The 14,834-nt window shown below is 47.6% G+C and overlaps 1 protein-coding gene across 5 annotated transcripts in view; it reads left to right on the top strand.

Annotated features, from left to right (window-relative positions):
- The window catches only part of LOC140650991 (transcription factor RFX3-like), a 155,662-nt gene that overhangs the window by 78,740 nt on the left and 62,088 nt on the right, over positions 1-14,834 (top strand). For 4 of the 5 annotated variants that reach the window (XM_072859947.1, XM_072859946.1, XM_072859949.1 and 1 more), the window contains one exon: positions 8,885-9,140. In XM_072859947.1, the coding sequence (XP_072716048.1) occupies positions 8,885-9,140 (256 nt within the window). Of the gene's footprint in view, positions 1-8,674; positions 8,701-8,884; positions 9,141-14,834 lie in introns of those variants that run through there. The other variant, XM_072859948.1, reaches the window with a different exon arrangement.

Raw genomic sequence — 14,834 nt, forward strand, 5'->3', positions numbered from 1 at the left:
CTCTTTTCCTTTGAGCTGCTGCCTTCAGCCCGGTGTGGGGGGGATACAGGATCCCCTTGATCGTGGGTTCTTACTGGTGGCTGCTGCTGCTCCTGTTCCTGTCTCGGGGGGGCAGAGCGTGGCACCACCAGTCTATCTCTTTCTCAGCCTCCCTGATGCTCCTTAACCTTTCTACCTCCTCCTGTAGCTCTGCCACCATGCAGAGCAAATCATCCACCTGGTCACACCTCACACAGCTGTCCACATGGCTGCCATGCGTGAACAGTGAGAGGCCCAGGCACTCCCTGCAGCCTGAGACCTGGGTGTCTGCATGTTTTTGTGGGAGCTCCGTCTGGGTAGCCACATCCACTCTGGCGAGCACAGGGGGCATTGCTTTCTGACGAGTGAATACCATAGTTGAATTTCTTCTGAAAGTATAAGGACTACCGAATGAACTCACTTTTCACAGTTCCTCTTGCGCTGCTAGCGTGACTTCGCCTTCCCCACACGCCCTGCCTGCGCGAACTGACGCGCCAACTGACGCGCCACGCCCCTCTGACGCGCCACGCCCTGTTTGCCCGTTCTGTTCGCCGCGCTCCTGGCCGCTTGCACTCCCTGGGGGCTGCTCTTGTAAGGGAAGGGAAGGGAATTGCCGCCGTCACTCTTGTCCCCGCCCACGCTGAGTCAGAGCCGGGCCCTCGTCAGGAGCTCCCTCCTTCCAGCTCAGGGGCCGGGGCGTGGCTGCGGTAGCCCCCTCTCTCCGTGCCTTTTTTTTTTTTTTTTCCCTTCCCTGCGCTGTTTTGCCGCGGTTTAGCCGATCTAGCAACGGTCCCCCGACGCAGAACTCTGTCTCAGAGCTCCTCGCCTCGGAGCCTTCGCTGAAATGGCTTTGCTGAATTACCCAGACATTTGTTGGGAAAACAACACAGTGGTGCACAAGTCGTCCATCAGGTTCCTGGAATGCTATGAGGACTGCTTCCTGCTACAGATGCTGGACATGCCGACTAGGAACAGCGCATTGTTGGATTTACTGCTCGCAAACTGAGAAGACTTACTTGACACCATAACTACCAATGGTAGCCTTGGATACAGCGACCACAGCATTGTGGAGTTTAAGATCCTGCCGAGCTGAAGACCAGTAGTAGGACAAAGACCCTGGATTTTCGAAGAGCCAACTTCAAGATGCTCAGAGCCCAGCTGCAAGTGATTCGATGGGAAGCATCCATGTAGGGCAAAGGAGCTTGTGAGTGATGGGAGTTATTCAAGAACAGCCTCCTGGAAGCACAAGAACAGTCCATCCCCTACAAAGGGAAAGGAAGAAGGCAGAACAAGAGGCCACCCTGGCTTAACAATGAGCTTTTGGCTGTGCTTAAAGGCAAAAAAGAAGCATACCGGCTATGGAAAAGTGGCCAAATAGCCATCGAGGACTACAAAAACCTTGCTAGGGCATGCAGAGATGCAGTCAGGAAGGCTATGGCTCAGCTATAACTGAAATTGGCCAGAGAACAACAAGAAAGGGTTCTTCAGGTACGTGAGCAGTAAGCAGGACAGGGAAGACATAGGCCCATTACTAAACAGGGCAAAGAAACTAGTTACTAATAATGCTGACAAGGCAGAGGTTCTCAATACCTTCTTTGCATCTGTCTTTACTGGTGTAGCTGGACCCCAGATCACAAGATCAAGTAGCTATGACAACGCATGTGTCAACATTCCTCCAGTAGTGGAGGAAGGGCTGGTCTGCAGTCTTTTGCAAGGGCTCAACCCACATAAATCTATGGGCCTGGATGGAATCCACCCCAGGGTGTTAGGAGAAGTGACTGACATTGTTGCGAGGCCACTGTCTATAATCTTTGAAAAGTCATGGATATCGGGGGATATCCCTGATGACTGGGAGAGGGCAAATGTCATGCCCATCTACAAGAAAGGCCCAAAAGAGGGCCCAGGAAACTACAGGCCCATTAGTCTTGCTTCAGTCCCTGGGAAAGTAATGGAACGAGTTCTCCTAGAAACTATCACAAGCCAAATGAAACAGGTGATTGGGAAAAGCCAGCACAGATTTACCAAAGGCAAATCATGCCTGACTAGCCTGATCACCTTCTACAACAAAGTAACACTTTCTGTTGAAGTGAGGAGAGCAGTGGATGTTGTTTACCTGGATTTCCGCAAAGAGTTTGACACTGTTTCCCACAGCCTTCTCCTGGACAAACTGGCAAGATACAGACTGGATGGGTGGTCTGCGAGATGGGTAGGAAACTGGCTAACAGGCCGCCTTCAGAGGGTGGTGATCAATGGTTTTTGATCAAGCTAGCAGCCTGTCACAAGTGGGGTCCCCCAGGGATCGATACTGGGCCACACACTGTTCAACATTTTCATAAACGATCTGGATGATGAAATTGAAAGCGCCTTCACCAAGATTGCTGATGACACCAGAGTGGTGAGGTGGACATTTCAGAAGGGAGAGCCATCTTACAGAGAGACCTGGACAGGCTGGAAGAGTGGGCTAGCGAGAACAGTATCATAGAATCATAGAATCGTAGAATGGTTTGGGTTGGAAGGGACCTTTAAAGGTCATCTGTTCCAACCCCCCCCCCTGCAATGTCCCCAACCAGGGACATCTTCACCTAGATCAGGTTGCTCAGAGCCCCGTCCAGCCTGACCTTGAATGTTTCCAGGGATGGGGCATCTAACACCTCTCTGGGCAACCTGTTCCAGTGTTTCACCACCCTCGTTGTAAAAAGTGTCTCCCTTATATCTAATCTGAATCTACCCTCTTTCAGTTTAAAACCATTGCCCCTTGTCCTATCGCTACAGGCCCTATTTAAAAGTCTGTCCCCATCTTTCTAATAAGCTCCCTTTAAATATTGAAAGGCCACAATAAGGTCTCCATGGAGCCTTCTCTTCTCCAGACTGAACAACTCCAACTCTCTCAGCCTTTCCTCATAGGAGAGGTGTTCCATCCCCCTGATCATTTTCATGGTCCTCCTCCGGACCCGCTCTAACATGTCCATGTCTTTCCTGTGCTGAGGACTCCAGAGCTGGATGCAGTACTCCAGGTGGGGTCTCACCAGAGCAGAGTAGAGGGGCAGAATCACTTCCCTCGACCTGCTGGCTACGCTTCTTTTGATGCAGCCCAGGATACACTTGGCTTTCTGGGCTGCAAGCACACATTACCAGCTCATGTCCAGCTTTTCATCCACCAGTATCCCCAAGTCCTTCTCCACAGGGCTGCTCTCAATCCCTTCATCCCCCAGCCTGTACTGGTACTGGGGGTTGCCCTGACCCAGGGGCAGGACCTTGCACTTGGCCTTGTTGAACCTCATGATGTTCACATGGGCCCACTTCTCTAGCTTGTCCAGGTCCCTCTAGATGGCATCCCATCCCTCAGGTGTGTCAACCACACCACTCAGCTTGTTGTCATCTGCAAACTTGCTGAGGGTGCACTCGATCCCACTGTCTATGTCATTGATGAAGATATTAAACAGTACTGGTCCCAATACGGACCCCTGAGGGACACCAGTTGTCGCTGATCTCCATCTGGATATTGAGCCATTGACCACTACCCTCTGGACGCGACCATCCAGCCAATTCCTTATCCACTGAACAGTCCATCCATCAAACCCATATCTCTCCAATTAGAGAGAAGGATGTTGTGGGGGACTGTATCAAAGGCCTTATAGTAGTCCAGGTAGATGACATCCATAGCTCTTCCCTTGTCCACTGATGCAGTCACTCCATCGTAGAAGGCCACTAGATTAGTCAGGCAAGACTTGCCCTTGGTGAAGCCATGCTGGCTGCCTCTAATCACCTTCCTGTCATCCGTATGCCTCGACATACCTTCCAGGAGGATCTGCTCCATGATCTTACCGGGCACGGAGGTGAGGCTGACTGGTCGGTAGTTCCTGGGGTCCTCCTTTTTACCCTTTTTAAAAATGGGTGCAATGTTTCCCTTTTTCCAGTCATCGTGGACTTCTCCTGACTGCCATGGCTTTTCAAATATCCTGGAGAGTGACTTGGCAACTACATCAGCCAATTCCCTCAGGACTCTGGGATGCATCTTGTTGGGTCCCATGGACTTATGTATGTTCAGGTTCCTCAGGTGGTCTCGAACCTGATCTTGTCTTACAGTGGGAGGGACTTTGCTCCCCCAGTCCCTGCCTTGAGGTCCATCCACTCGAGAGGTGTGGGAAGAGAGGTTGCTAGTGTGAAATTTAAAAGTCGTGCAAATTCCTACACCTGGGTCAGAATAACCAAAGACCCCAGTACAGGCGAGGATCTGTGTGGCTGGGGAGGAGCCTTGCTGAAAGGGACCTGGGGGTGCTGGTGGACAACAAGCTGCAGCAACAAAGGCAAATCTGATCCTGGTCTGCATCTGCAGGGGCATTACTTCCAGAGATAGAGACATGATCATCTCACTCTACTCAGCCCTTGTCAGGCCACACCTTTAGTACTGTGTCCAGTTCTGGTTTCAACAATACAAGAAAGACACACACAGGCTGGAGAGGGTCCGAAGGAGGACCACAGAGATGATCCAAGGGCTGGAGAAGCTGCCCTATGAGGAAAGACTGAAGGAGTTAGATCTTTTCTCCGTGGAGAAAAGAAAGCTCAGGGGGAACCTCATCACAGTATTCCAGTACTTAAACGGCAGCTACAAAGAGGACTGAGGCTCTCTCTTCACAAGGAGCCACATGGAGAAGACTGTCGCAGATGGAGTGAGAGTGCACTTCACTCACAAGAGAGAAGTAAAAATATACTTTATTGTTATAGAACAGGGAGTTAACAAAGTTCAATGCAACAGTTATTTAACAAGATTTGATGGCAAGGTACACTTGATTATTTACTGCATAGAGGACAGGGTCAGACAAAACTGTCAGGGAGACCCTCCCGTTGAGTCATGAGGTTCGGAAAAGGATCCCCTTGCTTTCTAAACTCCTTCTGAGAGAGGAGTCTAGGTGCGGCTAGATCCAGTCCTAGTCCCAGACTTGGTCAACGGTTTATGTCTAAAGGATTATATGTGCGCAATCGATCCTTTATATCACTTAGCTAAGATTTCAAAGTTTAGCATGGTATTAGTCACTTACTGAGGATCTGTTGAGGCAAGGAATCTCTCAACCTCGAGGAGTAACTGTCATGGTTTAGCCCCAGACAGGAACTAAGCACCACGCAGCCGCTCGCTCACTCCCCCCTGGTGGGATGGGGGAGAGAATCAGAAGAGCAAAAGTAAGAAAACTCGTGGGTTGAGATAAAGACAGTTTAATAGGTAAAGCAAAAGCCGCGCACGCAAGCAAAGCAAAGCAAGGAATTCATTCACTACTTCCCATGGGCAGGCAGGCGTTCAGCCATCTCCAGGAAAGCAGGGCTCCATCATGCGTAATGGTTACTTGGGAAGACAAACGCCATCACTCCAAATGTCCCCCCTTCCTTCTTCTTCCCCAGCTTTATATACTGAGCATGATGTCATGTGGTATGGAATAGCCCTTTGGTCAGTTTGGATCAACTGTCCTGGCTGTGTCCCCTCCCAGCTTCTTGTGCACCTGGCAGAGCATGGGAAGCTGAAAAGTCCTTGACTAGTGCAGCAACAACTAAAACATCTCTGTATTATCAACACTGTTTTCAGCACAAATCCAAAACATAGCCCCATACCAGCCACTCTAAAGAAAATTAACTCAATCTCAGCTGAAACCAGGACAGTAACCTTGAGAGGCGTCCCTACTCAAGGGGAGATCCTGGTGTGCAGCCCGCTGCCGTGCAGGAGAGCTCAAAGGGCCCTGGGGCTGTTCACTATTTATGGGGGTAAGATGATTGACTCATAGTCGTATTTACATACCGGCTGCAGATGTTAGTTTCTTCCAAACTTAAGTCGGACACTGACCAGCACTGTGGTTAGGTGGACGTATTGCCATAAATTAGCCCTTGGCTATTGCATTGTTATCTGTCTCCCCCGAATCCACTTTGAGCTGGATGCATCCATCATAACTGCCATGGGTGGTTATCGCTTGAGCAGGGTTACGGGAAAAGGTCAGGGCGGGGGCGGGGTGGGGGAGCACACCATCATAAAGACAAGGTGCAATGGGTAAAAGTTTCACCGAGAGAAGTTTTATCTTGACATAAGAAAGAAATTTTTTTACAGTGAGAACAATCAATCACTGGAACAACCTCCCCAGGGACGTGGTAGAGTCCCCATCGATGGAGGTTTTCAAGATGTGATTTGGCCAGGTGCTAGATAATTTCATCTAGGCTCCCTTTCCCACAAAAGGTTGGACCAGATGATCTTTTGAGGTCCCTTCCAACCTAGGCTGTTCTATGATTCTATAATTCTGTGCTTGCCTTTCTACTCATTCTATGCTTGCCTTTCTACTCATTGGATTGGACCATTCTTGTTTTCTGACGAGGCTGTCCTCGATGATCAGCTAATTCTCCTGGGCCCCTTTTCCCTCCAGGGCAGTTTCCCATGGGATCCTGCCAAGCAGGGCCCTTAACAGGCCAGAATCTGCTCTTTTCAAGCCCAGGGTTGTAATTATACTGTTGTAATTTTCAAAAGTTATACCATTTCAATTTTCCATTAAACAAATTAGCAAAATTTTGGTTAGCTAGGATTTTATGTGGAGAAAATTTTTTAAAAAGAGTTATTAAGTTCTAAGATTTCATCTTTCCTGCATATCATCCTCAGACAAAGGATAATTTGGCATCTAATCTATTTTATGAAATGCAAATATGTTTGGAAGAATAAATCATGAGGTCTGGAAACATGAATAAAACTTAAAACTATTTTTGGAAGAGTTAGGAATCTAAGTAGAGCATGCACTCCCTGTCAGTTGGATAGAGTAATCTTTTCAGTATTGTTAGTTGTAGCCTATTGAAGAGAGGGAGAAATGAACTGAAGTGAAGAAATGAGGGCATTCTCTAGGATTTGCATCAGTCTTTTGGGCTTCTAAGACCCACCTCTTGGACTCCACCTCTTCAAGTGAGATTTGTCTTGCAGACATCATTTGTACCATTTCCTCTGGCCAGGGCTATTTTTACTGTCAGCAATAATCTCATGCCTTTGTTCTTTTCCTTATCTTAATAATATCTAGTTTTGTCTTTCCCCTTTTGGGGGAAATTCCAGTGTTCCACCCCCCTGGCAGACACTTGTTGAACTATTTCCCCTAAGTTTCCATCATCATGTTCTCCTTAAGTACCCTCTATTAAATAGGGCTGTTTATTAAATTGCCTGGTTCTAAGAAAGATATAACATCTGGTCTGGTAGCAGATGCTTGACTTACCATCCATTGGAGGCATTCAGTGATGTCCCAGTTTAATAAAATCAATCAGGTATACCCAAGGAGATTTCTCCAAACCATCTTGCCTGCACACATGTTATTGCAATGTAAAAGATAGCTTGATTCTAGCTCTGAAAAGAAGGTGCTACTAGATGACCATACAGGTTCTGGAGCCTTTCTCCCCCTGCCCCCCCCCCCCCCCCTTTTTTTTTTAAAAAAATTGTTTTGTTTTCATTAGACTGCATTGTAGTCCCTCTAGATTAACTGTGAATTTCTCACAGCTGCTCTTAAAGCTTTTGACATACCAAGAATAAAACACCACCAACAACAAAATTAACTTAAGTAACTGTGAAAACAAGTAATATAGTACATAACTTGAAAAGCTTTTAGGATATTAAAATTAAGTTTTAGAGGTTTTTGCTGTCTCTGAAGAACAAGGGAGAATCCATGATGGCCATAGTTAATACCATAGAAGTTCTGACTTGGTTGTTGTTATGGGTTCAAAATGTTGGTGCCAGTTGATTTTAGGAAGCATTATAGGATTTTATGGTTAAATGTCAAAATTATCATCTGGGTAAATAAACTAATTTTTATCATTTGACTATTTTATTGTAACACATGCCATGGTATAAAGCTTGTTGGCCTTGAAACGTTGGCTAAAATTTTTTAATTACTACAAAATCCAGATTCTTCATTTTAGAAAAGCTAATAAGTGTTATTTACTTGTGTATTTTGAGCTATATCAATTTGAAAGTCCAAGTTAGTATACAGGACCAAATATCCACTATGTTCAATAGCTAATAAAATATTATAACCCGTTAAAGGGTAATGATCCAAGTCATTATGAACATGAAGTGAAGAATGACATAAGGTTCATGAATTAAGTGAAAAGTTTAAGATTAACTGGTTAATGAGGCCCAAATGTTTAATAGTTGGAAAGAAATGAGTTGAATTACTGCTGTTCCTTTGACTGTTTTAATCCCCTCACAAATCCCTTCACAAATTGTAATTCTGTTTTAGTTTTATTACTTTTTCATCATAACACTGTACATACTGTTATCCAATTTAAAATTTCACTCTGCTGAACTAACTGCATGTCTTAAAATACAAATGAGCTCAGAATTTCAAGCTTCAGCCAGAGAGTTTCAGTGAATTTAAAATCAATAAAAAACATTTATAGGACTCTTGGATATAGGACCATCTTGACTGACATTTTTTGGATCATGTTTACAGTTTTGTAACTGTAAACACAGTATACAAAATAAATGGCATCTAAATAAAAATCCAGCTTTGACTGTAGGATTTAAAAGTTACAACAAATTTATAAATTACTATATAATGTATTAATACTTGAATGAGATCTTCCTCTCATCTCTTCAATTCTTGTAATACTTTTCTCCACCCCTCTTCAGATGGGACTGAAAACATTTTCTGTGAAGTTTAACGAATACTTATTTTAACAGTGAGTCCAAGTTAATTACTCAGTACTTTGACATAAAGAAATGTTATTTTGTGTGGAGGCACGGGTTGTTTGTCAATACTATTGAGTTTGTTTATAGCAACTGTACACTCTTTTCTACAGTGATGTTTCCCTCACTTAAACAATCCAAATAAATAACTACTACTTTTGTTTTCTTTTCCTGAAGTCGAACAACTTATCCTTACACGGAAACCCAGATGTATAGCCAAAACACTGGGGGAAATTACTTCGATAATCAAGAAAGTTCTGCACAGGCAACAACAGTGGTCTCCTCTCATAGTATGGTGGGCACCGGAGGGATTCAGATGGGTGTTGCAGGAGGACAGCTCATTAGCAGCTCAGGCGGGACGTATCTGATTGGCAATTCAATGGAAAATTCTGGTCATTCGGTGACTCATACAACGCGGGCCTCCCCAGCTACAGTAAGTACTTCAAAACTATGTTAAATCTTTGGGGATAGTTTCTTAGTCACTATGATGTTCCTTCGTGCTGACGTTTCTGTAGCAAAAAGCTATGTTGGCAGAACCAATAATACATGGCTTTGTCTTGCAAATATTTACATTTAGTTTAACTTTGTGCGTGTGAACAGTATTAAGTGAGTGCTGTCCTGGTTTAACCCCAGCCAGCAACTAAGCACCACGCAGCCACTCACTCACCACCCCCCCCGGTGGGATGGGGGAGAGAATCGGAAGAGTAAAAATGAGAAAACTCGTGGGTTGAGATAAAGACAGTTTAATAATTTTAAAAGCGTAATAATAATAATAATAATAATAATAATAAAAATTGTAAGGAAAAGGAAAATAACAAAGAGAGAAAAATAAAACTCCAGAAAGAAAAGTGATGCAAATTAAAACAATTGCTCACCACCAACCGACCGAGGGCCAGCCAGTCCCTGAGCAGCCAGCCCCTGCCAACCTCCCCACTGGTTTTATTGCTGAGCATGACATCATATGGTATGGAATATCCCTTTGGTCAGCTGGGGCCAGCTGTCCCAGCTGTGTCCCCTCCCAACTTTTTGTGCACCTCCAACCTACTAGCTGGCAGGGCGGTGTCAGAAGCAGAAAAGGCCTTGACTCTGTGTAAGCACTGCTCAGCAGCAACTAAAACATCCCTATGTTATCAACACTGTTTCCAGCACAAATCCAAAACACAGCCCCATACAAGCTACTATGAAGAAAATTAACTCTATCCCAGCCAAAACTAGCACATTCTCCACCCGTTATTCCATACCATTTACATCATGCTCAGGTCGCACGCTATCCAATGCATCCTCATTAACTACCCCTTCCCCCATAAAATGTTTGTGAAATGTCCATAAATATCCATAAAATGTTCATTCAGTTCATTTGGTCTATGACTTTGGGCTCCATCTGTTATGGTGGTCGCTCAGGACAGGAGAGATTGTGTGTTGCGTGGAGTTATTGGGCACCAAAGCCAGCTCAGCTCGGGTCGCTGCTGCACTTGCACTGCTTCTTGTAAGGCTTGTCCTCCATTGGTTCGTGTGGTTCCTGCTATAGTAATTCCCATAACATGCAACTCAAATAATGGGTTACAACCATTTAAAGGTATTTCCATTGCAATTTCCACCCCTGGTCCCTTTGGACCAGACCATAGGGTTTAACATTGCAATGAAGTCCTCCTCTTGCCCCTGCTCTAGCAAGGGTTTATCCACAGACTGCAGTCTCTTAGGGGAGTACCTGCTCCAAGTGGACCCTTATCTGAGCCACAGTTTCTCTAGGGGTATACCTGCTGCATCATAGACTTATCCAGAGCCACAGTTGCTTTGAGGTGCACCTGCTCCAGCGTGGCCTTCTCCATGGGCCTCAATGCCTTCAGAGATAGACCTGCTCCAGTGTGGCCTTACCCACAGCCACAGTCCCTTCAGAAGTAAACCTGCTCCAACATGGCCTTACCTACGGCTGCAGTCCCTGCAGGGGCGTACCTGCTCTGTCGTGGGCTTATCCATGGCCACACGCTTTGAGGTGCTCCAACATGACCTCATGCACAGCCACAGATGCTTCGAGGTGTACCTTCTCCAGCGTGGACTTATCCTTGGGCCACAATCCCTTCAGAGGTATACCTCCTGCCTCACAGACATAACCATGGCTACAGATGCTTTGAGATGTATCTGCTCTGGCATGGACTTATCCACGGCCACAGACACTTTGGGGTGTCCTGCTCCCGCGTGGACTCATCCACAGGTCACAGTCCCTTCGACTCGAGTTCACACTGGAGTTCCAGCCTGTCCAGTACAGCAGCACAGAAACAGCAGCGATGCCCTGGCCATCTGCCAGCCCAGGCTCATGGCCATTGCTATTATCAAACTGTTCCCAGGCACAGCAGAGTAAGGTGATAAGCAGTACAGCAGTACAGCAAGCAGCGAAAGCAAAAAGCAGCCACTAACGAGCACTAGACTCTAATATACAGTAAGGCAAGCAAGCCCCATGGCAAGCACAGGAGCCTGTCAGTTAATAGCTAAACAGCAATAACAGCTATAAATTCTATCATCTAGCACATTCCAATCAAATCTGTCGTTATCTCGAACCCTTCGAGCCCCACCTTGGGTGCCAAAAAGGACTGTCGTGGTTTAAACCCGGCTGGCAACTAAGCACCACACAGCCACTCGCTCACTCCCCCTCCAGTGGGATGGGGGAGAGAATCATAGAATAGTTTGAGTTGGAAGGGACCTTTAAAGGTCATCTAGTCCAACCCCCCTGCAATGAGCAGGGACATCTTCACCTAGATCAGGTTGCTCAGAGCCCCGTCCAACCTGACCTTGAATGTGTCCAGGGATGGGGCATCTACCACCTCTCTGAGCAACCTGTTCCAGTGTTTCACCACCGTCATCGTAAACAATTTCTTCCTTATATCTAGTCTGAATCTACCCTCTTTTAGTTTAAAACCATTGCCCCTTGTCCTATTGCTACAGGCCCTGCTAAAAAGTTTGTCGCCATCTTTCTTATAAGCCCCCTTTAAGTATTGAAAGGCCACAATAAGGTCTCTCTGGAGCATTCTCTTCTCCAGGCTGAACAACACCAACTCTCTCAGCCTTTCCTCATAGGAGAGGTGTTCCATCCCCCTGATCATTTTCATGGTCCTCCTCCGGACCTGCTCTAACATGTCCATGTCTTTCCTGTGCTGAGGACTCCAGAGCTGGATGCAGTACTCCAGGTGGGGTATCACCAGACATACACCCAGCAAAGATTACACCCAGATTAACCCAGCAAAGAGTACACCCGTCCAAGCCATGACCAGCAAGTTTCTCCAGGAGAATGCTGTGGGAAACCGTGTCAAAGGCTTTACTGAAGTCTAGGTAGACAACATCCACAGCCTTTCCCTCATCCACTAGGCAGGTCACCTTGTCATAGAAGGAGATCAGGTTGGTCAAGCAGGACCTGCCTTTCCTGAACCCATGCTGGCTGGGCTTGATCCCTTGGTTATCCTCTACATGCTGTGTGATGGCACTCAGGATGATCTGCTCCATCAGCTTCCCCGGTACCGAGGTCAGGCTGACAGGCCTGTAGTTCCCCGGGTCCTCCTTCCGGCCCTTCTTGTAGATGGGTGTCACATTTGCTAACCTCCAGTCAGCTGGGACCTCCCCAGTTAGCCAGGACTGCTGGCAAATGATGGAAAGGGGCTTGGTGAGCACCTCTGCCAGTTTCTTCAGTACTCTTGGGTGGATCTCATCAGGCCCCATAGACTTGTGAATGTCTAAGTGGTGCAGCAGGTCACTAACCATTTCCCCCTGGATTATGGGGGCTCCATTCTGGTCCCTGTTCCTCTCTTCCGACTCAGGCGGCTGGGTACCCAGAGAACAATTGGCCCTGCTATTAAAGACTGAGGCAAAGAAGGCATTAAGTACCTCAGCCTTTTCCTCATCCTTGGTCACTGTGTTCCCTCCCCCGTCTACTAGGGGCTGGAGATTCTCCTTAGCTCTCCTTTTGCTGCTAATGTATTTGAAAAAGTATTTTTTGTTGTCTTTTACAGCAGCAGCCAGATGGAGCTCTAGCTCAGCTTTGGCCCTTCTAATTTTCTCCCTGCCCAGCCTTGCTACACCTTTGTAGTCCTCCTGAGTTGCCTGCCCCTTCTTCCAGAGGTCGTAGACTCTCCTCTTTTTCCTGAGTTCGAGCCAGAGCTCTCTATTCAGCCAGACCGGTCTTCTTCCCTGCCGGCTCATCTTTCGGCACCTGGGGACAGCCTGCTCTTGTGCCTTTAGGACTTCCTCCTTAAAGAATGTCCAGCCTTCCTGGACTCCTTTGCCCTTTAGGGCTGCCTCCCAGGGGACTCTGTCGACCAGTCTCCTAAACAGGCCAAAGTCTGCCCTCCAGAAGTCTAAGGTGGCAGTTCTGCTGACCCCCCTCGCTGCTTCTCCAAGTATCAAAAACTCTATCATTTTGTGATCACTCTGCCCAAGACGGCCTCCAACCATCACATAGCTCACAAGTCCTTCTCTGTTCGTGAACAAGAGGTCCAGCGGGGCACCTTCCCTAGTTGGCTCACTCACCAGCTGTGTCAGGAAGTTATCTGCCACACGCTCTAGGAACCTCCTAGACTGTTTCCTCTCTGCTGAATTGTATTTCCAGCAGACATCCGGTAGGTTGAAGTCCCCCACAAGAACAAGGGCTAGCGATCCTGAGGCTTCTCCCAGCTGCTTATAGAATAGTTCATCTGTCTCCTCATCCTGGTTGGGTGGTCTGTAACAGACTCCCACCACAATATCTGCCTTGTTGGCCTTCCCCTGATTCTTACCCATAGACACTCCACCCTATCCTCACCATCATTAAGCTCTAAACTATCCAAACGCTCCCTAACATACAGGGCTACCCCACCACCTCTCCTGCCTCGCCTATCCCTCCTGAAGAGTATATAGCCATCCACCGCCGCACTCCAGTTGCGCGAGTCATCCCACCATGTTTCTGTGATGGCAACCATATCATAGTTTTCCTGATGTACAATGGCTTCCAACTCCTGCTTGTTGCCCATGCTGCGTGCATTGGTGTAGAGGCACTTCAGCTGGGCTGTCGTCCATGTCTCCTTCATAGAAGAACACCCCTTGTGTGCTTTGAGGTGTTTCACTGGTGTTTCCCTCTTGGCTCCTATTGCCTCAGTATCCCCTAGCTCAACTCTGTTCGACTTCAGCTGTGCCCCAGTGAACCCCGCACATCTCAGAGACACAGGCTGAGTGCCCTCGCTAGCACCCGCTCCCTCTAGCCATGGCACGTCGTCCCTCAGCTTCTCTCGGGCAAGCCTGATATTATCCCCTTCCCCCTTCAAGTCTAGTTTAAAGCTCTGTCGATGAGCCCTGCAAGCTCCTGAGCAAAGATTCTCTTTCCCCTTTGAGAAAGATGAATTCCATCAGACGCCAGCAAACCTGGTGCTGTGTAGGCCATCCCGTTATCAAAAAAAACCAAATCCGAGGCAATGACACCAGCCACGGAGCCATGAGTTGATAGATTGGGTGCCTCTGCTCCTTCTAGTGTCACTGCCCACAACTGGAAGGAGAGAGGAGAAAATAACCTGTGCTCCGGAGTCCCTTACTAGCTGTCCCAAGGCCCTGAAGTCTCTTTTGATTGCCCTAGGACTTCATGTTGCAGCTTCATCACCCCCCCACATGGAAGAGCAGTAGAGGGTAATAGTCTGAGGGCCGTACCAGGCTAGGGAGTATCCTAGTGATATCCTTCACCCGGGCCCCAGGGAGGCAGCAGACTTCCCTAAGAGGAGGGTCCGTCCGGCATATCGGACCCTCGGTTCCCCTCAGAAGGGAGTCACCCACAACTATAACCCATCTTCTCTTCCTTGTGGAGGTGGTGTTGATACAAGAGGTACGCTTTTCTGACCTAGGCGACACCTCTGGTGTAGATGGACTGTCATCCCCATCCTCCATTGACTGGCCTTCCACCTCCAGGGCCTCATACCTGTTGTACAGAGGCACCTGGGGAGGCGAGGTGGGCAGGGAGGGCGTTCGCCTGCCGCCACGAGCGTGGACTTGCCTCCATTCACTCTTTTCCTTTGAGCTGCTGCCTTCAGCCCGGTGTGGGGGGGATACAGGATCCCCTTGATCGTGGGTTCTTACTGGTGGCTGCTGCTGCTCCTGTTCCTGTCTCGGGGGGGCAGAG

The sequence above is a fragment of the Ciconia boyciana genome, chromosome 4, assembly GCF_034638445.1.
Source record: "Ciconia boyciana chromosome 4, ASM3463844v1, whole genome shotgun sequence".
Lineage (NCBI taxonomy): Eukaryota > Metazoa > Chordata > Aves > Ciconiiformes > Ciconiidae > Ciconia > Ciconia boyciana.